This window comes from Acipenser ruthenus, chromosome 7 (assembly GCF_902713425.1).
Source record: "Acipenser ruthenus chromosome 7, fAciRut3.2 maternal haplotype, whole genome shotgun sequence".
NCBI classification, from domain to species: Eukaryota; Metazoa; Chordata; class Actinopteri; order Acipenseriformes; family Acipenseridae; genus Acipenser; species Acipenser ruthenus.
The window spans coordinates 8,697,179-8,721,858 of NC_081195.1; the positions used below are offsets into that span (position 1 = coordinate 8,697,179).

General features: G+C 47.0%; 1 protein-coding gene across 9 annotated transcripts in view; it reads right to left on the reverse strand.

The window, feature by feature from the left end:
* Positions 1-406: 406 nt before the first annotated feature.
* Positions 407-24,680, reverse strand: part of LOC117415421 (inactive ubiquitin carboxyl-terminal hydrolase 54-like) — a 62,672-nt gene continuing 38,398 nt past the window's right edge. For 6 of the 9 annotated variants that reach the window (XM_034922022.2, XM_059026275.1, XM_034025744.3 and 3 more), the window contains exons 5-22: positions 22,618-22,731; positions 22,254-22,336; positions 20,550-20,655; positions 20,131-20,277; positions 19,471-19,620; positions 17,371-17,539; positions 16,783-16,953; positions 15,824-16,000; positions 15,076-15,607; positions 14,761-14,888; positions 14,457-14,615; positions 13,253-13,372; positions 9,769-9,934; positions 6,736-7,739; positions 5,802-5,926; positions 5,530-5,670; positions 4,428-4,599; positions 407-4,062 (exon numbers count right to left, since the gene is read on the reverse strand). In XM_034922022.2, the coding sequence (XP_034777913.2) occupies positions 3,389-4,062; positions 4,428-4,599; positions 5,530-5,670; positions 5,802-5,926; positions 6,736-7,739; positions 9,769-9,934; positions 13,253-13,372; positions 14,457-14,615; positions 14,761-14,888; positions 15,076-15,607; positions 15,824-16,000; positions 16,783-16,953; positions 17,371-17,539; positions 19,471-19,620; positions 20,131-20,277; positions 20,550-20,655; positions 22,254-22,336; positions 22,618-22,731 (4,338 nt within the window). In that variant the 3' untranslated portion in view covers positions 407-3,388. Of the gene's footprint in view, positions 4,063-4,427; positions 4,600-5,529; positions 5,671-5,801; positions 5,927-6,735; positions 7,740-9,768; positions 9,935-13,252; positions 13,373-14,456; positions 14,616-14,760; positions 14,889-15,075; positions 15,608-15,823; positions 16,001-16,782; positions 16,954-17,370; positions 17,540-19,470; positions 19,621-20,130; positions 20,278-20,549; positions 20,656-22,253; positions 22,337-22,617; positions 22,732-24,680 lie in introns of those variants that run through there. The other 3 variants (XM_059026277.1, XM_059026278.1, XM_059026279.1) reach the window with 3 other exon arrangements.

A 24,680-nucleotide genomic window follows, 5' to 3' on the forward strand; every position in this document is an offset into this window, starting at 1 on the left:
TTGCTCGACGTTTACATCTCAAAGTCTCTTTTTCCATACACCCTGTTCTGAACATGCCAGGAGTACAAGTCTCACTGTTTCTACTCAGCTGCCTTGTTGCAAAACTCTTAAAATAACATTATTTTCACTTTCTAAAATACAACGTCAGCCTCCGCTGTCAAAAATATTAGTCTCCTAAAGCACAATATAAGAATTAATTTTTTAATTCTCCAGCTGTTAAACACCTGTTTTAAAACAAACACACATACAAACAAACAAACAAACAAACAAGGCAATCTGTTTTAATAGGTTATTCTTTTTGTTTTTAAATCTTTAAGTAAAGTTAGACTATAATAGCTACACTTGTAGAAGCCTCGCTGCCATGGAATGAAAATGCAACGCAGCAAAGGCGGTGTCTGCTGGTCTGTTGCTAAATACATGTAACCCCCCATTTATTTGAGCAAAGATAAACCAGGCTTTCATTTTTTTTTTTTTTTTTTGTAAACCTTAAATTGATCTCGACAATATCTGGTCTTGTCTTTTTGCAGGTTTTGTACGTCCTGTTTGTTATGCTACAGTGCTATTTATCTTATACATCTATTGTAAAGTTATGCACATCGATATTAAAAGCTACAGCATTGTTTATTGCCCGTATATATGAGCTCTGCAGAGGAAACAGTACAGTGGGTGGAAGCGCTGTGTCTAGAGACGGTGGAAGGTGCATTGTTCAGGACAGGAGGTTATTCTCCATAGCAGGGCTGAGTCAGCCCCTTTAGAGCTCTGGTTTGTTCAGTTAACTGTGTTTCCATTGCCCAGAGGTTAGTGTGCTGGGTGTGTGTTCAATTCCAGTCCTGACCGCTGTTCTCAGTTAAAAGCCACTGTTCAAACAGAAACCGCTCAACGTGGGATTGGGATGCTTGGCAGGGTCTGGTAAAAAGAGCCATTTTTACAACACTCTGAGATCTTTCCTCTTGCCTCACACCCAGTAAGAGTTCCTGGATCTTCCCAATGAAATTGGGAGAAGTTCAGGAAAGGAAAACTGGGTCTTTTTAACTGCACAAGCGGGAGCGCTTTTAAAACTGTGCTGTGCCAATACTAGCGCCACAAACGTGATTAATAAAGGAACCCTACACAACCAATCACTCGGCACAGCAAAAGAACGAGCTACTGTAAATAAACAGGGCTTCACTTGGCTATGCAGCTAGCATGGATTGATGCGATACAGCTATTGCAGCGTGGGCAGGTTATTTACAACAGTACAAACACATCTTCTAGTCTTGAGCTGCACTTGTTAGTTAGAAGAACTCTTCATCCTTCTCCACCCGACTTTAAATCAAAGGCTGAACCAGGGTTCAAAAATCCCGTAATCCAGCCACCCACTCCCCAATAAACCACCAGATTAACCCGTATGTCCAGCTGTTTCCCAGTCCTCCCCACACGACCTAGAAAGGGTTACCCAGTAAACAGTGTAGCACTCCCAGTAGCTGCCTGTCTCAAACTGAGGGAATTCAGTTTCCTACACTAGCCGGGCTCAGCGGGGTTCTGTGTGTTAATGTCACAATCGCAGTGTCTGTATCTCCACATAAACCATTCCCCAGCTACAATGTTATAAAATTATGAATTACTACAATTTAAAACAGTTATGCGGAAGACTTATTTATCGTTTTTTATTATTGATATTATTAATGGGGTTTTTTGTAGGTTTTTATTCCTGAAATATAAGAGCTACACCTTGCCAGGCTTACTAAAATATGTACAAGGTAAACACAGTGATTTTGTAAACGTGTATATATGAGAATACAGTTTAAACACAGACAAACACACTCCCTCAGTCAGTAAATCTGCAGCTGTGAGGAATTACAACAACACAAAAATGCTTTCAGGTACAACACAGCACACATTACCAGCAATTAATAAGCAATTATTTAGTAACTATAGTGCAGTTAATGTAGCTATAAAAAGTCTGTGTAGTCTGTGTAGGTTGTTTCTCCGATTGTAATTTTTATGTATATATATATTGGATTCGGGCTAAAGTGATGGGTAGGGCAGCAATTTTTTTAATTTTATTTTTAAATTCTAGAATTGGCATTTTACAACACTAGCAAAGGGTAACAAGATTTCACATACCCCTGTATAGACGCACAGTAAACTCTCCTTGTGGTGATCCCTCTATTCAGACTGCATTCTGGAGATCTCGCTCCCTCTTAAAACAGGAATGGCTGTAACTGCTATATACACCACCAGTAAATGAAATGACCCAACGATAACAGTACAAGAGCTTTTACCAGCAGTATAGCCCCTGCCCATGAAAGCTGTGGGGTTGTGAATGCTACTGTATACAGCATCTGAAATGTGCACATCTTGGACTGCTATTAGGAACTTGTATACCAGTATATTCCAATATGTACCCAATGACGGTACAAGACGCACTATATGATAAACTATTACTAATGTTTTACATATTGCAACACACTTGGTAATTAATGCGTAACTCACTGAGAAATCCAGCTTTATTATTATTATTATTATTATTATGAACTCTTTAGAAACTTGTTCTGAAAATAAATACACCAGCTGGATCACCTATGTTAGCGTCATCTCTAATACACAGAGCAATGCAGCAGTGGACTTTTGGGATTTTCTTGATCATGTAGAGCATGTTGCACCCCAAATTAAATGTGTGAATATATATTTTATTTGTATTTATTTATATAGTCATTCTTTGGAAAAAGGAAAAAAAGCTGCTAGTCGAGCAGGCTGTTTCCACCAGTGAAAGTTACACAGAGTAAAGTGCTAGCCCGAAACATCTACTCGACTAGTGTCTGAATCAATGGCGTGTGTGTTTGAAGCTATGAATAAATTCAGGTTTCACACTGTCCAGAGTCCACTGCTGTTTTAGGTACAGTGGAGTTCCTGGGCTTCCTCCCTTACTCCTCAGAGATACAGAGTTTCCTTTAGCGGGATTCCATAAGTGGAGCTGATGAAAGTGACAGCATCCTGGCTCGAATGGAGAGTCAGTCCTCAGTAGTGAACTGCAGAGCTTCCACAGCCAAAACGGAGGGCACAGACATTGCAATTGTTTGGTTCAGTGTGACTTTGTCTGTGGCCATGGTGCTGGTTATAAAACAGACAGCCGTTCCTGTCCAGTCCTAACTCAGCAAGCCCCCCTCCTTCTCCTCAGACCCCAGCTCTGCTGAGACAGGCAGTAGTGAAACGTGGAAGTAAAATAAAAAAAATAAAAGAAACTACAATAAACTAAAACATTCACGGCTTTAGCCAAAATGTTTTTATGTCTTCTTGACATGGGAGTTTCTTGTGCAGTGATGCATCCCTTATAAAGGCTTTATATTAGTGTCTGTCCCCTCCCCTTCGATAGAGGCTATCAGGATGACACACACAGGCATGTTTCTCATCTCCCGGAGCGGAAGCGTGCCATGTAGGCTCCACAGTCCTGGCAGTAGCCGAGGCTGGGCTGGGCTGGAGCCTGCTGGCACACGAAGCAGCATTGCTGGGCAGAGCTGGCAGGTAGGAGAGCTCTGGTGGAGCGGGGGCCGGGCCTGCTCCCAGTCAGTGCAGCGCGGGGGGGTGCCGGAGCGTGTTTGGGGTGGGAATGCTGCTGGGGGGCGAAGGGGCTGCTCCTCCAATCTTCGTCGGGGGGCACATCCATGCGGCGGGGCTGAGAGTAGGAGAGGGAGGGAGGGGGCAGTGCGAGGCTGCGGTGGTGGCTGTGGAGCTGCTGAGTCTTGTTCAGGCTGGGTTGAACGAGGCGCCCCAAGCTGTGGCTGCTGTACGGCTCCGGAGTCCAGCATCTCTGAGGGGTGTGGGAGGGGGGGGTGAGGGGGGCGTGTCCGAGGCGCGGGGTGTTCGACCGGCTCCACTGTCTGCTGGCTCCGGGGGGGAGTGATTGGCGGTCTGAGGGAGGGAGGACGGTCCTGTCTGGGGCCCCTGACAGGACCGGGACCCTTCCCCGGGTAGGGGCCCGGGGAAGGGTCCCGTAGCTCAGGGTTGCACTCTTGTAGTTTTCGCGGGAGAAATCTTCACCCCGGTCAAGCACAGCCAGAAACTTCTCGACCTTCGGAGCTCCTGTAATGAGGGGGTTAGAGAGAGAAAGAGAGGAAAAAAGGGGGTTCGAGCTGGTAAAGATAAAAAACATAGCAGACATCCACAACACCAACATTCACGATTAAAGGAATACTAAAAGAAACGTTTAGTAAATTCAGTAACATTTCATTTTCAACACTGTTTCAATTTTTATGTTATCTTCAGAACAAGCTTATAATGAAAACAGCCAAACTATTGATCAACCTCACATAAATAAAACACATTGTGTTGGTGATTTCCTTCACAATCCCTTTTTTTCAGGGTGATTTAAGGTGAATGAAACCCACACCCTCCTCTCTGCAGTCCTGGAGGACCCCTGCAGGTGGCGCTGTGCCCTGATGATTTACCTGGCAGTGTCCGGCGCAGTGGCTGCTGGGATAGGTGCGGTTGTGGGACGGGGTGGTGTTGGGGGTCAAAGGAAAACACAGGAGGATTGAGGGAGGAAGTGATGCGGGGAGAGGTGTTAGCGTGACGCGTGATTCTGGGGTCGGCATGCTGGGTCCAGGCGACCTGGGGCTCCTTTCCAACAAAAACAGACATGGAAAACAAAGAACGTGATGAGAAACATGCATAGGAATTCTGCAATGGTGACTGACAGCACGGCTCCAACATTCAGTGTTGCTATGTGATGGTGTGTGTGCAGGAGGTGGCCATGGTGTGATAAAGGGAGAGCCTGAGTGTGAGTGTGTGCCAGATACTCACAAAGTTGCGGGATGTGGTGCTGGGTTTGAGAGTGTGTGTGAGTGTGAGAGAGTGTCTGGTACCCACGAAGCTACGGGAGGTGGTGATGGGCTCGGGGGTGTGTGAGAGAGTGCAAGAGTGTGAAAGTGTGTGATGGAGTGTGAGAGAGTGTCTGGTACTCACGAAGCTGCGGGAGGTGATGATGGGCTCAGGGGTGTGTGAGAGTGTGTGATGGAGTGTGATGGAGTGTGAGAGAGTGTCTGGTACTCACAAAGCTGCGAGAGGTGGTGATGGGCTCGGGGGTGTGTGAGAGTGTGTGATGGAGTGTGAGAGAGTGTGAGAGAGTGTCCGGTACTCACAAAGCTGCGAGAGGTGGTGATGGGCTCGGGGGTGTGTGAGAGTGTGTGATGGAGTGTGAGAGAGTGTCTGGTACTCACAAAGCTGCGGGAGGTGGTGATGGGCTCGGGGGTGTGTGAGAGTGTGTGATGGAGTGTGAGAGAGTGTCTGGTACTCACGAAGCTGCGAGAGGTGGTGATGGGCTCGGGGGTGTGTGAGAGTGTGTGATGGAGTGTGAGAGAGTGTGAGAGAGTGTCCGGTACTCACAAAGCTGCGGGAGGTGGTGATGGGCTCGGGGTGTGTGAGAGTGTGTGATGGAGTGTGAGAGAGTGTCTGGTACTCACGAAGCTGCGAGAGGTGGTGATGGGCTCGGGGTTGTGTGAGAGTGTGTGATGGCGTGTGAGAGAGTGTGAGAGAGTGTCCGGTACTCACGAAGCTGCGGGAGGTGGTGATGGGCTCGGGGCGGCCCCCAATCACAGCCCCGCTCAGGCTGCGTGCAATGCGGCGCAGGTTGTCAGCGCTGTAGGATTCATCATCGTACTGGGGCAACTTGCGAGACTGGAGAGACACCGGCTGAGAGACAGACAGAAACAGTCAGGATTCATACAGAAAGACAGAGACAGACAACTGCATCAGGATTTATACAGACACACAACTGCGTCAGGATTCACAGACAGACAGACACAGACAGAGGGTTTGTGTACCGTGGGAATGTATGTGCGGGGGCTGCTGTACGCGTTCCTCTCGATCTCCGCAGTGGGGGTCTTCGATCGAGCCGGTAAGGTCGCCCCAGAAAACAGCTTCCGTGTCGTGACCGTCGCCATGGGAACTGAAACGGACAGACAGGAAAACAACGAGTGATCACAGGTTGGTTGTTTTTTTTTTTTTTTTTTGTTTGTTTTTTTTTAAATTTAGATAGAGTTCATACACATTGTTTTATTTTAAACAGTGAGAAAATGAGACCAAACATTTCTTAAAAACAGTCCCTAAAATGTGGAATATGAGTACCTGCACACAGGGCTATGTACAGGTACTCATATTCCCTTTGAGCGGTTTTAGATTTTTAGGTATTAAAAAATGGATTAAAACATGTTAATTACTGAAAACAAAACAAAGCACTCCCCAAATTTGCTTCCAATCGCCTTTTAAAAATCAATGTGGAAGTTAGTTGACATTGATTGGTACTCAATTTTAAAGGTGAGGGAAGGGCAGCTTTTCATTTCATAACAGGCTTGTTTGGCTTAATTTAATACCTGCAACAAAAACTTCTTAAAGGTAATTATTCTGCACAGTCCTTGTATACTGTACACACCCACAAGCTCAGAACTATAAAACACACAATGAATACGTATTAATACTAAAAGTAATCATTCTTTAACAAATATTTAAACCAGATTCTCAAAGCTATTTTCTCCAAATATTTTGAGAAAAAACCCCACCATGTACAATTCTAAAATGAGTAAGAATCCACTTGAGATCATTTGCATTAAAAGTCATGAGTTGCTTATTTCTGGTTTGGTATCTTTAGTGGGTGCATTTGTTAGTTTGTTTTCCATTTCTGATCATCTTGCTAATGACAATTAAAGTTCAGAGCTTTGAGAATGAAGCCCTTTGTCTTAAGATCCTACTATACCATACCTGGCTTAGTACAGGCCTGCTGACCGGGGCCCTGCAGAGCCCTGGAGCTGCTGTTAGCCTGCAGACTCGCCTGGTACAGACACTCCAGCTCCGAGAGCTCCTCGTCAGGGGGGGAGGGTGGGCGGTCCCTCTGGGAGCTGTAGTAGCGCGTGACGTTCTCCGCCCATCGCTCCACGGGCATGGCAGGGCAGGGGGGGTGCCGGGGGGAGGGCTTGCCAGGGATGGAATTGGGTTGCTCTGCTGGGGTGTAGAAGGGCATGTCTGCCCCATCTGGCCTGTCCAGGTTACGGGAGGACCAGTTCCTGTGGGTAAGGGGGGGAGGAGGAGGAGGGGGAGAGGGGAAGGGAGCCAGCCTGGGACTAGAGATGGGGAGAGGGTCTGGGTCTTTGGGTGTCTGCTGCCTCACTGGAGACCTGGGGGAGTGTGGGGTGCGGGGGGAGTGGGGGGAGCACGTGGCCCAGCTGGGGTACCCTTGGGGTGCATACCCTCTCTCTTCCACAGGTAAGGTGCTCCTGTGCTCGGTTGTGGGTCTGATGGAATGGGAGGTGGAGCAGGGAGCTGTGAGGGTGTGAGGTAAGTCATAGTGGAAGGAGCCCTCGTGAGGGTGAGAGGGGGGCAGAGGCAGCTCCTGCTCCTCTTCCTCCTTCCCCTCACTGCCCTGCCTCTCCCTGCTCTCCAGGGGCAGGCTAGGCAGGGACAGGGCATTGTGTTTGTGAATGGGCCGTGCCCGAGTGCCGGGTAGCTGGGTGACGCTGGAGAGCTCTGCGCTGTCCCAGCGGTTCATGGAGTCTCCCCCACAAGCTTTCTGCCTCTCCCAGTGCCCAGGGCTGGCGGGAGGCGGCAGATGCTCGCAGCTGCCCCTGGATGCAGGCTGGGTGGGGTAGGAGGATGAGTGAGGGAGGTCCGAGAGGACGGGGAAAGGGGAGGAGTCTGCTTCCTGATTGGAGTCCCGAACCTCTTCCCGGCATGATGTCAGCAGTACTTGGAACGGGATAGGCTGTTCACTGAGAGAGGGAGGAGAGAGGTGTCAGTGCTCCGGCATGCGATACAAGTAAGACTACCCACATAAACACTCTACAGCATCCCTCTACTCCAGGTTTAGCCAGGTCAAACAGAAATGTTTTTAAAAAGGATGTTCATAATATTGGTTCAACTGATCTATTTGGAACAACGTCGCATCAAAGATCTGCCCTGGAGGGGACAACGCATTACAGAGGTGAAGACGTTATCTCTTTCTTTCTTCTAAAACCTGTTTGCTTTGGTTCCAGATCTGGATCCTCAGTACTTCCCAATGTTGCTATCTGACATATTTATTTATTTATTGAAATATCAACGTGAGTGAATTAGAATAAGCACAATTTTCTGTCATCATGCCTGCCAAACCTGTGAATTACAGTATTCCTTCGAATTTGTGTCTTAAATTCGAGGGCGTCTTAATTATGCATATGGAGGTAGTTTGCGGCCGTCGGCTATCACACATAGCATTAGCTATGTGCTGCTTCTCATTTCCAGTCCTGATTACTCACACCTGTTTTTCTCCCAGTTTGTGAACTGTTGTCAAAAAATACGGGGGTCTAATCAGCTGTACTGTTTGTTAGAAACGCTTCTCTTTGAATTCCTCAGGAAGCTAATGACGCTTCTTTGAAAAACGGCTGCATGTATGTCATGGATGATTCAAGATTGGGTGGTGGCGTCTTTGTTTGTCTTTTCTGGGCAGTCAGTCACGTTGCTGTTTGTGGACTCGGGTAGTCACACCTTTTGTTGGCGATTTTAATACACACATCACTGCTGTACTCGAATTTAAGACACAGGCTATTTTTGAGAAGCAAAAAATTGTTCAAAAAGTTTGTGTTAAATTCGAAGGAATATGGTAACTGAATTGTTGAATTATCGAATTGTGAACTAACCAGGGTGCACTGTGCTTTGATCCCTGTTGATCTGAAACCTGGATTCTGATGGGCAGGCACATAGGAACAAGGCCACAGAACCCTCCTGCACAAACAGCACACCAAACTGCAGAGTCTGGAGTAGATAAACACAGTCCTGCAGCTGCCTGATTCCAGCTCAGCCGTTTCACTGGACTACAGCGATACAGATCTTATCGTAAATGGAAAACATCTCCTTCTAGTAACGTTTACATTTGTTCCTCAAACTGTGTGTCTCTTTAAACCGGCTTTCTCTGAGGGGTCTGGAAGAGTCTGGACAGACTTAATCATCCAATTCGCGAGGGTGTCCTTAGTGCCCCTAACTGGAATTAAGACTGTTAGTAAACGGGGTTGCCACTACTAATATACAGCTCCCAGACCAGTTAAGAGTTCGAGTTGTATGCTGTATGAGCTACTAAGCTTAGCAGAGATTAAAAACCCTATTGCTACTACCACTGCTAAGGATAGTAGGTCGTACAGCATGCAGCCCTTAATGTTTTTTTTCCTCTTCCAATTACATATAGTTATTTATCTTTGTTGTTCCCATATAGTGCTGAAGGAACCGGTTAGTCACGCTCAAGCTCTCCACAGGTGAGGGTCATCGGTGTTGATCAGGCTAATTTACCATTCCAAGTGAAACAAGGGAAGAACCAGCTGCTTGGGTTTGTGTGGAGTGCTGTTCTCTGCAGAGATCATGAAAAGCAGCCACCATCACAAACCCAAGCAGCTGTTTCTTTACTTGTTGCACTTGGAATGGTAAAGATCAACACCAATGACCGTCACTGGATTGTCAGCACCTGATTTCTGTGAAGAGATCAATCCGAATAATCGAATAACGGAATAATGGGTTCGCGCAGCACTAGTTCCATATAGAAATACTTTCCCTGCAGATCTGAGTGCTGTGGGCTAGCTCACTGAGCACAGTAACAGTAGGCAGTGGAGACACACTTGGTTTAGCCCGTGATAGAAGCAGGACATTGTACCATACATGTATGAAAATATCCCTCTATAGTGTCTCTTTAGGAGCGCAGACAGACAGCCTATTGGTTCGGATGAGCCCGTTATCCCTCCAGGGTCTAGGTTCCACACACAGACACAGTGCCGGTACCTTTCAGACTGTGCCAGAGCGCCCTCGTGTGGCCGCGATGGCTCTGGCGGCTGCATGCGCTGCTGTAGGCTTCGAGCTCTCCTCATACACTTTTGCAGCTTCTTATCAGCCATTGTCCTGTTATGAGTGTTAGCACTGCCCTCATGCATGGCAAGTCTTAGTTTGGCTAAAATGCAAAGGAAACAAAAGCAGAAAATAGAAAAACGAAGGACAAAAAAAGCAGAAGAGGGCTGAGTTATGAGTGCATGGAACAAATGTACGAAACGCACACAAAATATAAGATGTTATAAAAGTATTAAAAAATAAATTAAAAAAAAAATCAAACCAAACAAGAGGTGTGTCTCTTCACGGGTTAGACGTGTGAGGCTGTTAGAGAGGCGTGTGAGGCAACCCCCACATTTACTTATTTGTTCATGTTCTTTTTTCTGTTTACTGTATCCCCATCGGTTACTGCGTGTATAAGTGGACCATGTTTAGTTTCCTATCTATGTATCTACTCTATAATGCATACATGTTTTTCAACTTCTCATACCCCACAGAGTTGATCTAAACAATTTTAAGAGGGGCTATGTACAGCAGGATGAAAACAAAAAAGAATATACATGTATACAAAATGTGAAATCAAATAAGCTGCAAAGCCAACATTATTATTATTATTATTATTATTATTATTATTATTATTATTAATTTCAAGCTGGTCCTCACCCACTCTCTTAAACTAGAAGAGTTCAGTTCAGGTAGTAAGGAGCACAAGTACAACATATTCTCCTCTTTCATTCAACATTAGTCATTATATACTTCCATCAAGGCGGTACAAGTTTAAATGTGTATCTGGTAGAGAAACAGTACAGAAAGGCTACCCCAGGCTTAATAATGAAAGAGTTTCAGTGCCTTTTACTGAAAAATAAATATCTGCATATCATCTTAGTTTACTGGGATGCAGTTATCTTTCCTACACTGCAAAAGACAGTCTGACAGTTTGAGTGGCGTTTCCTAGACCTGTATACACACCTGTATCATAAATGAATGTACAATTAAAACATATGTATACATACAGACAGATTTCCTATGAACTACTGTTTACACAATAATTATGTTCTCAAGAAATGCTATGTATCCTTGCACCCCCTCTAGTGGTTGCAGCAGGTAGTGATATTATTATTATTATTTATTAGCAGACGCCCTTATCCAGGGCGACTTACAATTGTTACAAGATATCACATTATTTTTACATACAATTACCCATTTATACAGTTGGGTTTTTACTGGAGCAATCTAGGTAAAGTACCTTGCTCAAGGTACAGCAGCAGTGTCCCCCAACGGGAATTGAACCCATGACCCTCCGGTCAAGAGTCCAGAGCCCTAACCACTACTCCACACTGCTGCCCATGAACAGCTCCATTGGCAGTTCTGACTGCAGCTGCTATAGATTTTATTAATGAAAACAACAAAAAAAACTACAAAAAAAAGTACCTGTTTGCTACAAATGAAGTGCAACTCCAGCATGCGCGACATATATTAAAACAACTGTGATTTACAGCTTGATATTTTAACTCCCTCTGCTTTTACAGTGCAAGCAGGTGTTCAGTGACCTACAGCTGATATTTATAATCCTGTGATTCTGATTCCGGCACCAGCAGCCTCTTCTCATTGCAGCACGAGTAGTTATTAGCAGCGACCAGGCAGGCACACACAGTCCCAAATAACCAGGGCCCAGTGTGTCCCTGTTGAGTCTCGTCACTCAGTCATGGGAGAGGAACTACAGGAGCTGGAGTGTGAAGGTCGCTCCTTGTTTACCTGAAGGGAGTTGTCTGGGCTGCTGCAGTAAAAAGGGGAGGGGCGAGTTACGCAGCGTCAGGAGCACATCGTGTGCAGAGGTGGCACTGGCGGGTAGCAGGAGATTTCTCCAGCTTCACTTGAGTTCAAATGCTTCTCTCTCTCTCTCTCTCTCTCTCTCTCTCTCTCAAAAGGAGCCTGACTTCTCCTGTCTCTTGGCCATTCTATTTCTATACTTAATCAAGAGGAGTTCTCTTTTAAGAGTTTCCCAAGGTATTTTTGCAGTTTTATCACGTCTCCAATGGTTATACTATGTATTTACCATAGTGCACCATGCTTTACCATACCTCGCTGATCTTTACAATGTTTACTAGTGCTTTACCTTGCTTTCACTGTGATTTGTTAAACTTTGCTGTGGTTTTACCAGGGTTCTGAAGTTCTTAAACCCAGGACTGGATTCTAGCCTGGCAGCTGCTAATGTCTAACCCTGCATTCCCAACATTCACGTCAATACTCTGGTCCAGTCTCCAGGACAGCTCACTCTACATGTTCACCTGGGACTCGGACTGTGTGCAACATTAGGGTGCGTCTCAATGCACAGCGTGTCTGTGGCAGGGCGGAAGCCCTACACATGGGAAATATGTAATTTTATTGTATATCTTTGCATTATTTGTTGTCATTTGATTTAATTAATTGTTTAACTGCTGTGGCGCTCCGCCAGGGACGATTACCTGTCTGCGTGGAGCAGCAGCTGAAAGCAATGAGCTGTTCCAGCAGGCAGGTGGGTGTGTCTCGGCAGAGCGTTTAGTATAAAAACATAGAGATCACTGTGATCGGGGCTGCTGCAAGGCCTGCCGTTTTCACGGCACCTTTGATTTATAGTTTGTTGTACTGTGTTTTATTTTGAGTGTTTGTACAGTCATGTATCGTCCTCTGTGCGCTACCATCGCTGGTAGCGTCACATGACATTATTGTTTACTTTCCAAGTACAATCCATTTTGAAATAAAAAAACAAGAAGTAAAATTGGCGTATCAACGTCAATCTCTCTATCTCAGTCTCTTCTGTGTTCTCCTCGGCCGCCTGAGGCAAGTAAACCAGGACTCTACTACAGGGTCCCATGAACTAGGAGTGGTGGATTTCAGCCCCGCTTGCTGAGCACCATTTAAAGGGCTACTGTATAGCACCTGTGCTTTCCTGATGTTTAAGTACCTGTTAAATGTGTGTTCTGTGTGATTCTCTACTGCAGAGAATTAACATTACAGAACGATAGAGGACAGGATATTAAAAATCGGAGAAGAAATTAATTAATAGAGAAATGCAGTTTAAATCCCTTTCAGCTCGAGTCCCGGTTCCAGTGTAGATAAGACACACACACACACACACACACACACACACACACACACACACACACACACACACACCTGAGTTTGTTCATAGTGTTCATGAGGACTTTGCACTTTGCAGATCAACATAATAATGAAAGTAGGGCACTAAAAGTTTCTTACATTCACAACATCTGTTCAACATGACCTACAGTATGTCCATATAAAATAGGTTTTGTCTGTTTTTTTCTATCACTTTTTTGACCCCATACACCCTATGAATGAGCTGACACACAACACAGAGACACACACAGGCAGGCACATGGTTAACAAGCAGTAGCAGTAGTTTAGCAGTAGCAGGCAAAGGCAGGTTAGGGTTACTTACACACAGCTTTGTTACAGACAGACAGCGCTGCAGCCAGGTCCTCCCCCTGCTCTAGCCGCAGAGACTGCTCTAAGAGCGAGTCTGCCTCCTGCAGAGACCTCTCAAAGCTGTCATACTTCCCTGTGGATAACACACCAAACAGGGCTTTAAACACAGCACAGTCAGGGGCAGGTGGGGCAGGGCACACCAACAACGCGTTGAGTTAAAGTGCATACTGCTTTCAACTATTAGACAACACCGCCCCCAGCTCTAACCACTAAAACACACTGCCTCCATTCCACCCAGTCCCTCAGCCCTAACCATAGTGCCACATTGCATCCCTCTCTCCCAGTCCCTCAGCCCTAACCACAGTGCCACATTGCATCCCTCTCTCCGTCCCTCAGCCCTAACCACAGTGCATCCCTCTCTCCCAGTCCCTCAGCCCTAACCATAGTGCCACATTGCATCCCTCTCTCCGTCCCTCAGCCCTAACCACAATGCCACATTGCATCCCTCTCTCCCAGTCCCACAGCCCTAACCACAGTGCCACATTGCATCCCTCTCTCCCAGTCCCTCCGCCCTAACTCTCCCCCCTCCTCTCTCCTCTGTTACCCTGGTTCTGTAGCTCTCCTCTGTTACCCTGGTTCTGTAGCTCTCCCTCCTCCTCTGCCCTGTTACCCTGGTTCTGTACCTCTCACCCCTCCTCTCTCCTCTGTTACCCTAGTTCTGTAGCTCTCCCCCCCTCCTCTCTCCTCTGTTACCCTGGTTCTGTAGCTCTCCCCCCTCCTCTCTCCTCTGTTACCCTGGTTCTGTACCTCTCCCCCCCTCCTCTCTCCTCTGTTACCCTGGTTCTGTAGCTCTCCCCCCTCCTCTCTCCTCTGTTACCCTGGTTCTGTAGCTCCCCCCCCTCCTTTCTCCTCTGTTACCCTGGTTCTGTAGCTCTCCCACTCCTTTCTCCTCTGTTACCCTGGTTCTGTAGCTCTCCCCCCTCCTCTCTCCTCTGTTACCCTGGTTCTGTACCTCTCCCCCCCCCTCCTCTCTCCTCTGTTACCCTGGTTCTGTAGCTCTCCCCCCTCCTCTCTCCTCTGTTACCCTGGTTCTGTAGCTCCCCCCCCCTCCTTTCTCCTCTGTTACCCTGGTTCTGTAGCTCTCCCCCCTCCTTTCTCCTCTGTTACCCTGGTTCTGTAGCCCTCACCCCCCCTTTCCCCAACCCCTCTCTCGTTACCCTGGTTCTGCAGCTCGTCCAGGTCCAAGTACTTGCTGGGTCTGGGGTTGAAGGCCATGGCCGCCTCCCTCTCCTTCTCCTTCTTTCTCTGTAGCTCCTGCTCCCGGGCCCTGCGAGCCACCTCCTCCTGCAGCTCGTCTAGCTCACTGCGCCCTTCCCCTGCAGGGACCGAGAGAGAAAGAGAGAAGATGGAACACACACACACACAGCTCCTGCAGAAGGGCTGCGCGTGAGTAAATGTGTGTGTGTGTGTGTATGGGAGTGTTTATGGGGGTGTGTACAGTGGTGTGGGTCTCTCTCTTACCCAGGCTGGCCTGACTGGCCTCCCAGGGCTGGCTCCTCAGCCCCTGCAGAAGGGCGCTGCTGCTCTTGGATTTGGGGACACTCCTCCAGGATGGGCCGGAGCTCAGCTGCTTCTTAGAACTCGCATCCCTGCAGGACAGACAGACAGAGGGCTACAGGGAATACAATCTAGGTAGAGCAGACTAGGTAGAACAGGGCTGTTCCCTTTCCCTTCCCTTGCCTTCTCCCTCTTTGTTCCTTCTTTCTTCCCTCTCCTGTAAGAGCTCTCCCCCTCCCCTGTTTCAGTGCTGTTCCCTCCTTCCCTCCCCCCTCTCACCTGTATGAGCTGGCAGTGGACCCCTCACTCAGGGGCAGGTCCAGACTCACAGGGCTGCTGCTGTTCCTCTCGCTGCTCTCATATCCGCTCTCCATCCTCTGAATGAACCTTGCCCCCCTGTCCAGGCCTCTGATTTGGGGAGGGGGGGGCTTGGCTGTGCCGAGGGGGGTTGGTGGCACTGGCCCGGCTCCGGGGGGCTCCTCTGCGCTCTCCTCGTGCAGGGCCATGGAAGCCCCCAGCTGGGTGTAGCCTGCCTGCCGGGGCCTCTCCCTACTGAAGAGGCTGTCGATGTTCAGAGCCTCTCTGCGTGGGCGCCAGGCAGGCCGGTACCGCCCCCCGGATGAGCTGGATTTCGATTCGCTGCTGGTGCTCTCCACCTCCCAGTCAGCCACGCCCCTCTTGCAGGAGGAGGCGGGGCTGGGGAGCGTGCGGTTGTGGATGATGTTGCTCATGGTCTCCTTGAACTCCTTCAGCCGACTGATCGAGGGCTTGGGGGCAGTGCGGGGCACCTGCTGCTCCTTCAGGGTCTCGCCTGTATATACAGAAAAATTGTCCATATTGTATGCATCTTTTAGATGAACGTACGACCTTCTGGAATTATTTGGGTAGCTCTAAATGACAGTGTTCTTAAAAAAGTTTACAAACTCATTCTAGGTTTTACATCTGGTAAAGAGCAGTTTGAACCACTTTGGTGTCCAAAAGGATAGAAGGGCACACACTCCCCCCTCTCACGCCCCTCCTCTCGTACCCTCGCTGTGGTACCCCGCTGATGATGCCTCGTCCCCCCTCGCTGCTCGACTGCGCTCCTCAGATCGTCGCGGCCGGCTCAAGCTGCGCTTCCTGTCTCCAGCCCCGCCCTTCCTGTCCATAGTCCCACCCTTCCTGGTTGGGTAGCGCTGAGTCAACTCACTGTCCGTAAGTTGGCCTAGAAACAGAACATGGGGAACACTGACTACTGCTCCTCATGGAAACATGGTCTAACTTCAAAACCAAGACATTGTGTGTGTGAGCAAATCTCTTGAAGGTACTGCAGGTGTGTGTGTATTGGTATGTGTAGGTATGGGACAGCGTGTCCGTGTGTTACCTGTGTCTACACTGCTCTGTGAAGCTCTGTGTGACAGTGCGTCAGAGTGTGTGTTTATTGGAGTGTGTATTTCCGTGTCCACGCTGCTCTGTGTGTCAGTGTGTGTATTTCTGTGTTACCCGTGTCCATGTTGCTCTGTGTGTCAGTGTGTTACCCGTGTCCACGCTGCTCTGTGTGTCAGTGTGTGTATTTCTGTGTTACTCATGTCCACGTTGCTCTGTGTGTCAGTGTGTGTATTTCTGTGTTACTCATGTCCATGTTGCTCTGTGTGTCAGTGTGTTACCCGTGTCCACGCTGCTCTGTGTGTCAGTGTGTGTATTTCTGTGTTACTCATGTCCACGTTGCTCTGTGTGTCAGTGTGTGTATTTCTGTGTTACTCATGTCCATGTTGCTCTGTGTGTCAGTGTGTTACCCGTGTCCACGCTGCTCTGTGTGTCAGTGTGTGTATTTCTGTGTTACTCATGTCCACGTTGCTCTGTGTGTCAGTGTGTGTATTTCTGTGTTACCCGTGTCCATGTTGCTCTGTGTGTCAGTGTGTTACCCGTGTCCACGCTGCTCTGTGTGTCAGTGTGTGTATTTCTGTGTTACTCATGTCCACGTTGCTCTGTGTGTCAGTGTGTTACCCGTTTCCACGCTGCTCTGAGACGCTGTGTCGTTCTCGGGGTTGCAGATGACAGTGCCCTGGGAGTCGGAGGAGAAGTGGCTGGCCATTGACTCGTGGTGGGAGTGCTTGAAGCTGTAGCTCTCCGTGGAGGAGTCTGTGCGAGTGTCACTGGAGATGGAGGGCTCCCGGCCTGAGAGAGAGCAGCAATCATCATCATCATTGTCAACATCATCATCAAAGAGTCACGGAACACTTGTTTTAGTGGTGCAGTACACAGAGACAGACAGACAAGAGAGCTGCATAAAACGATTATTCTGATCAAGCTCACCACAGGCGAGGGTCACTGGTGTTGATTGGGCCATCATTCCAAGCGAAACAAGAAACTGCTGTTCTCCTCATAGTCTAAGAAAAGCAGCAATCATCACAAATCCAAGCAGCTGTTGTTTCACCTTGAATGGTAAAATTACCCCAATCAACACCAGTGACCCTCATCTGATTGTCAGCACCCGACTTCTGTGGAGAGCTCAATCCGAATAATCCAATAATCATTTTGTGCCGCACTAACACAGACAAAGAGGGACATAGAAAGACACACACACACTCGTACCCGAGTCCTCACTGTCGTAGTAGGCCTTATTGTAGTGGTCCAGGTCTATCTGAGAGGGCAGATCCTGCACTGACACTGGCGTGCCTTTGGGGTCAGCGTAGAACAGCAGCAGGGGCTGGTAGTGGCCCTTGATACAGCGGGACACCACGTCCTTCCACTTGGGGCCGATCTGCAGGAAGAACAACAGCGATGGAATTAAAGACTCCTACTACATAGCAGTTTCACCCATTCCAGCTTTTGCTGCAAGCCTGATTAGCCATGGTGTACAGGTAAAAAACTGTTATTAACCAGAAACTGATCAAATTGCAGTGCAATGGGAGTCTTATTCCCATCCCCAATATTCCCAATTTTAGCAGAGCTGGACAGTGAAGTGTCAGGAACTGAAGACAATAATCCTCTGATGAGTCTGAAGATACTGACACTGAATCTCCCATGGTGGAAAATCCAACTCTCCCCACCAGCCCATTGCTTCTAATGTGGATGAAACACTCAAATCAAATGATGGAAATGTAACACGTATGAATCAAGGTAGGGTCTTAAATTCCAATGTCATCAAAACGGTTCCTGGGTCAACTAGACATGCAGTTCTGCACTTTGCTCAAGCTTCATTCAGTCCCTTCTCTAAAAATTTAGGTACAATACAATTTTGGTTTCTGTGTAATAAAATGGTCATATAACTATGATGCACTATATCGTTGAGCTTATTATAATTAAAGTATACATTCATTTCTAAAGAGTAAAAGCTATGCAAATAACACATTTTATCAATTAAAGGCTGTTTCAATTTGTTTGAAATTGCACCAGGTCAATATGGCCCTAAAACATAACAGACGTAACTAAATTCTGAACATAATCGGAGGGTTAAGAGAAATGCTGTAGTTTATATTTAGGCCACAAGGTGGGGCTACTGTATACAACAACATAACAATACTGGAGTTGAATGTACATTCATGTGCAATCTTTCTGTTTCTCATTCCAATAAACCTGAATGAACCCTGTTAGTCACCCTCTTATTATCACCACATTGAAATGCCTCGATTGTCAGAATGTAATGGGAGGCAATGAGGCTCCTGATCACAGCAGCACTCAGGGATGGAAATAAGACTCCCACTGCATAGCCGTTTGATCCATTCCTGATTTTACTGTGAGTTTAAATAGACACACCAGAGCTTCATAGCTATACACTGTGGTTAAATCAAGTTTGTATTAAAACCTGGAATGGGTGAAACCACTATGCAATGTCTTATTTCCATCTTTGAATTATCACACTTATATTAAATCGCATTTACCAGTCATACAATTGATTTTCACTCCAATTAATATCAAAATAAAGGCATAAGAGGATGGGATGGATCGCTCAGCCTTAAAATGGGTCAGAGCTGAGGCTATGGTTTTGACAGCAGAGAGTTTAGACTGGAGATGGATTCAATACTCGCCCCAGCCCTCCCCCTCCCCCCTCCCGCTAGGAGGCACAGACAGAGACAATGGTGGGGATTTCCTTGTTTTTCATCCCTTTGTAAAGCTCGTGTGTGTCAGCTTAGCGTTGAAAGCTGCTTTGTGTGCACTGTCCCGGATCCAGAGCCTCGCCTCCATTAGCAAGCTAACCCCTGCCAGGAGAGCTCTCTCTGGGGGAGCTGGCAGAGCTGATCTGACCTGCTCAGGAATGCAGACAGACCCTTATAAAAAGTTGAACACAGTATTTTTGCATCGTTACCATCATTAATGCTAGTTTGCTATGTTTTTTAATATGTTATGTTTTTTTTAACAGGTTCTTCCTCTTGATGGTGTCACGAAAGCCACAGCTCCACAGAGACTGTCAATTGTGTTCTATTGAGCAGCTTCTGTTTTGTGCTGTGGATTACACTGGTACCCACTCTCTCGTCTGTGTGTCCAGGGGGCTAGCTTGAAATCACTTACCAAGCTCATTTCAACCTCAAAAGCCAAATTCGACCCAGGCATCCAGAGGTGAAAGGCCTGTGATGCCAGTGATATAGCTTGCTGTCTCTCTTCTCCCCACCCCTATTCCTCTCTCCTCCCCTCTTCCTGCCCTCCAGCTCGTGCCTCCCGCAATGCCCTGTGCCCCCTCCCCCTCGTCAGTACCTCTTTGACATGCGCGTCGTCGAAGTACATCCAGCGACGTATCTTGGTCTGGAAGAAGAAGGTGGAGTAGTGCTTGCCGTAGTAACACACCATGCCCACCAGGTAGAGCTCTAACTGCTTCGCCTTGTCATCCGTCACCCGATAGAACAGCTGTAGAGAGGGAGAGGAGGAGAGGGGGCGATAGGGGGCAGAGAGAGAGAGAGGGGGGAGAGACAGGGAGAGAGGGAGAGGGGGTGATAGGGGGCAGAGAGAAAGGGGGGGAGAGACAGGGAGAGAGGGAGAGGGGGCAGAGAGAGAGGGAGAGACGGAGAGAGGGAGAGGAGGCAGAGAGAGGGGGAGAGACAGGGAGAGAGGAAGAGGGGGCAGAGAGAGAGAGGGGGGGAGAGACAGGGAGAGAGGAAGAGGGGGCAGAGAGAGAGAGGGGGAGAGAGAGGGGGTAGAGGCAGGGAGAGGGGGAGAGGGGACGATAGGGGGTAGAGAGAGAGAGGGGGGGGGGAGAGAAGATTATATTAGGTATTGTGTTACAATCAAATATCTGTGGCAATAACTGCTGTCCTGCTAATGATCCATGGGTATGGGATAAGGGAAAAGGGAAGAGGCAGGAGCTGTGAGGAGAGGAGGGGAGAAGGGGAAGGAGAAGGATGGGGAAGCTGTCCTTACATCTCCAAGGCGCAGGCAGGTGCCCAGGCTGTGGATGACATCCTCTGCCAGGTCGGAGTGGTCAGAGTCCCAAACCAGGCCAATGGTGATGATCTCAGGGGAGTTCATGAGGACACGACGAATACGCAGCTTCTCTCCGCAGTTACTCTGAGCAAGAGAGAGAGGAAAGGGGAGGGTTAGTGTGAGTGGAGAGAGAGAGAGAGAGGAGCAAAGCCAGTCTATACAAACATTATTAACTGACCAGGCCTGACCCTGCTGCTGCTTAGCTTTCTGAGATCTGAGGAGATCACAAGCCAAGAAAAATACTGATCCTTCCTCTCCCTCCCTCCCTCTCTCTCTCTCTCTCTCTCTCTCTCTCCCCCTCCCTCTGCCCCATCCTCCTTCTCTTGCTCTCTCTGCCCCCCAGCTCCTGGACTAACCGGGCAGTTGCGCAGGTCTCCCATGGTGCTGGCGTTGCGGAGCAGCTCTCCGTACATGTCCGGAGTCAGCTTCTCTCTGCCCTCCAGCATCTGGATGGCCTGGTTACTGGAGGGAAACACAAAAACAACGGGATTCAATGCTGCACTGTGTCTGACCTGAACCTCCGCACGCCTGTATAACGACGACACCATTCCACTTATATAGCGCCTTTCACGGCCACAACACAGTTTTATTAATTTCATTTAAAAGTCAAATAAGTCTTGAGGAAAGATTTATTACAATCCCTTATTAGAAGTCATGTCCCTATTGGCACTTATTAGCAGCAACTACACTTCTAATTTCACCCTTTTTCTTTAGATTTAATAACCTGTATGTTTCTAAGTGTTCGGTGGCTGCCTCTAATCAAGTTGAGAGTGTATTTTCTGTTGCACTTACAGGCCTGACACAGCAAAGAGTGCGGGAGAAATACACTCAAATTGGCTAAGGGTAGCCACCGAACACACATACGTTACTGTGTTGCAAGGTCATCTGGGGCTGTAGGTATAACTGCACTTCTCCTTGTTGCCCTTACGATTGCCCTGGATTCATGCTGCATCACTGTGTCACAATAAATGAATGACTATCCATGTATATAATTGACACGAACCTTTTCGAAAGTGCTTTTTTTGTGTGTTTTTTTTAAAGTAGAATGCTGATTTCTGAGTACTGTACTGCAGTGCCTTGTTTTCAGTACCTCTCCCCTTCTCTTTGCATTATGTTCTTTAAATGTGTCCTCTGAGCATTCATTCATTCATTCATTCATTCATTCAGTCACACACACACACACACACACAGCCCTGTGGCAGCATCATTGCCCCTACATGTAAATTCCGCAATGATGTTTATTAGATCATATCTGTGGCAGCCTTGCCTTTAAATGAGAATTACAAATTACGTTTATTAGATAATATCAGGTAGCCCTTGCTTTAGGCAGTTGGGGAGAGTGGAGGGCGATCTGCTCAGATCTGCTTATCTCAAATTCAGCTTCTCTCTCCATAACACTGCTCTCAATTGCAGCAGCAGAGCAGATACAGACACACACACACCCCCACACACACACACACCCACCCACACCGAGAGACTCTGACACTGACATGCTCAAGGTAAAGGTTTTCCACCGTTTATCATTTTTGAGGAGCTGCATGTTACAGAATTGAAATGCAGTGGGATGCTTTTTATTAAAATATTTTTCTGTTGTTGTCTCTGAAATCTGTCCTGTTTTCTCAGCTTCAGTTCTCTGGCCCCCCCTTGAGGAAAACCTCTTCTATGATAAACGACACCCTCCGTGTGATGCATAAACTTTACAGTGTAAATCAATCTGTGCAGTCTCCCCCACTGTTTCTTACACTCTCAGACTGTTTTCGTAAGGCACCGCCCCTCAAACTCAAACTGGGGGAAACTTTATTATTTTTTATTAAAAGCAAACAGAATACAGTTTGTCTTTTATAGATAGAGGGGGAGGGCACCTATCTGCTACTACCCATAACAAAGTGTTGAACCGTTTCATTTCACTGCAGAGCAGATTCTCAATGTAATTAGTGATTGGGAAGGGGGAGGAAAGGAGGAGAGCACGAGGAGAAGAGTGGAAAGCAGGTCCCTCTAAAAAATCTCGAGGAGTTTGGGTTGATGTTGTAAAAGCTCTGAGAGCGGAGTGCTGCACTCACCACAGCGAGGTCGTAGAGATGTAGTGTACCATCTGAATGAAGGGCAGGGGGTCCGACGTGGCCCCACAGCTGTTACACACGCACTGCAGAGGAAACACAGAACATCATGGGCACCACACACTACACACACCCTGGAACACACACAAGCTACACTAACCGGTTGCTCCATTGTTCAGATCAAGCTCTCCAGGGGGGAGGATCATTGGTGTCGACTGGGCCTAATTTACCATTGCAAGTGAAACAACACTGCAGACCAATAAACTGATCTAGTCTTCTTTTTCAGCACAGTCTAACACTAGAACCATTTCATCAGCTATCCCAGGGTAGCGCAGCGCTGAAGGGGGAACAGGGCGTCCTGGTTTACCTGCTCAAAGAGGGTCATGGCGAATTTCTGGTGAGGGATGCAGTGCTTGGCTGTGCAGATATCCTCCTTGGTCTCGTCTGAGATGTGGAAGTGAATGCGCATCAGGATGTTCTCCTGCAGGAAACGAGAGAGAGAGAGAGAGAGAGAGAGAGAATAAGACTCAGCCCTCCCTCTGTAATTCACAATGAATCTGGACAATTAACTTATTCATAGTCTTTACGATTTCACTAAAAGGCAAGATATACAGGGAGCAATCTCATTGGCTAACAAGAAATGGATGACTCAGAAATGCAAACATAAAAATTAAAGTAAAAGAAAATAATGATCTTGAATTGATTATTTTTTTATTTTTATTTTTTTAACGGTATTATCCCTAAACCACTGTGCATAAATATTTCATTTTACAATCTGACTATAGTTTCAACATTATCATCCACCTGTACGCATGCGTGATTTCCACTCTGATATGAGGGTGGGTGAAGCAGCGTCTGGTGAAAAATTGATACATTTCTTGCTTGCAAATAAAAACAAAGGAAGAAAACACAAAAAAAGTCTACAGAAAGTGCCAAGCCATGGAAAGCTATACCCAGTCCCTTTGGATCATTTTGATGCTGGTTTTAATAAAAAAGTTTATCATTTAGGTATTATATCACCCTACTACGTCCCTCCCTAAGTGAATTGGTTGTCAAGTGACTCTGAGTGGTTCTGAAAGTTCTAAGCTGTGTTGATGTGGTGACATATCTGCACAGCTTGGAACCCTTGTTAGCCAATGAGATTGCTCCCTGTATATCTTGCCTTTTAGTGAAATCGTAAAGACTATGAATAAGTTAATTGTCCAGATCTTGAGGTTAATGTTTTTGATGTTGTAAACATTTTAAATGGCACAGATAGTTAGGCTGAGATGGGAGGTAAATGGTAAAGTGTTAAACATTTACAGTGCAGACTATTTTGGATTATTTCTAATAACTTTGCCTAAGAAAAAGCGAATATGTGTGTTTCCAAAGAGAATCCCACATACTGTATTTTGACTCTGTGCATATCAAGACCTGTAATTCAAAGTTTTAAGAATTACTGCTTGGTATTCTGTCCTAAACTAGCAGTGTGTCAGTCCCAAACTGTTGTGACATAAATTATATATTAAAAAAGCTGGGATTAATTAATAATTTATTGCAACTGTGGTAGCATTCAGTGGAGCGAAAATTGTAATGGGGTACTTGGGGCTGAAACCTACAGACAGAAGGGGTACAATTTTAAAAAAAGGTTGAAAACCAAGAGCGTTTGAATATGGTCTAAAATCCGCAGGCCTGGCTGTTTAACTTTGCTTCGCCTCATGCTGAACAACACCCCTAGGCAGGCAGGATATTGGACCGTATTTGCCCTGTCATGTGTTATTGCTTTCATTAATCAAGCACAAACGCAGGAAACCTGATATCCGCACAGGAATTGGTCACCTTGAGCTGAAATTGCCCTAAATCTCTATTGCACAGCTGAGCTCTCTCTACAAAGCTCTACAGCGTTGTAACAGCCTAAGTCAGTCCTTTGCCCCTGGCAGGTGTATTAATAATACACAAGCATCTGCTTACAAAATCCAAGCACCCAAGTACACAAGAGATTCTTAGACTATGGCTCTGAAATATATTACTAAGCAAGCACGCTACATCAGGGAAGTCACAATAATAAATAATATCACGAAAAGGGGCGCTGCAACACGGATAGTGCTGTCCCTGAACTGAATATCTGTGATATAAAATAGTTTACAGACTGCTATTTGACTGAGCTGTACTACAAAAACAAGCTGCAGCGCAAACTCTGGCCTTGTTGATTCAATCTTCGCCTACACGCTGACTAACCAGGATCGGCAGCTTGGCGGTACCAGGATTCAAACAGACTCACTCAGCTTTTACTGCGCGAGCGGCTGGGGGACCCCTGTGCAGTGCTCCCTCTTTATAACACTGCAATCGGGAGCCACAGTTACAAGGCTGTGCTATTTGCCTTCTGCCTTATGATGAAAATGAAAGTTTGTGGAATGGGGCAAAAGAGATCCTTGACCATATTGTCTTGTA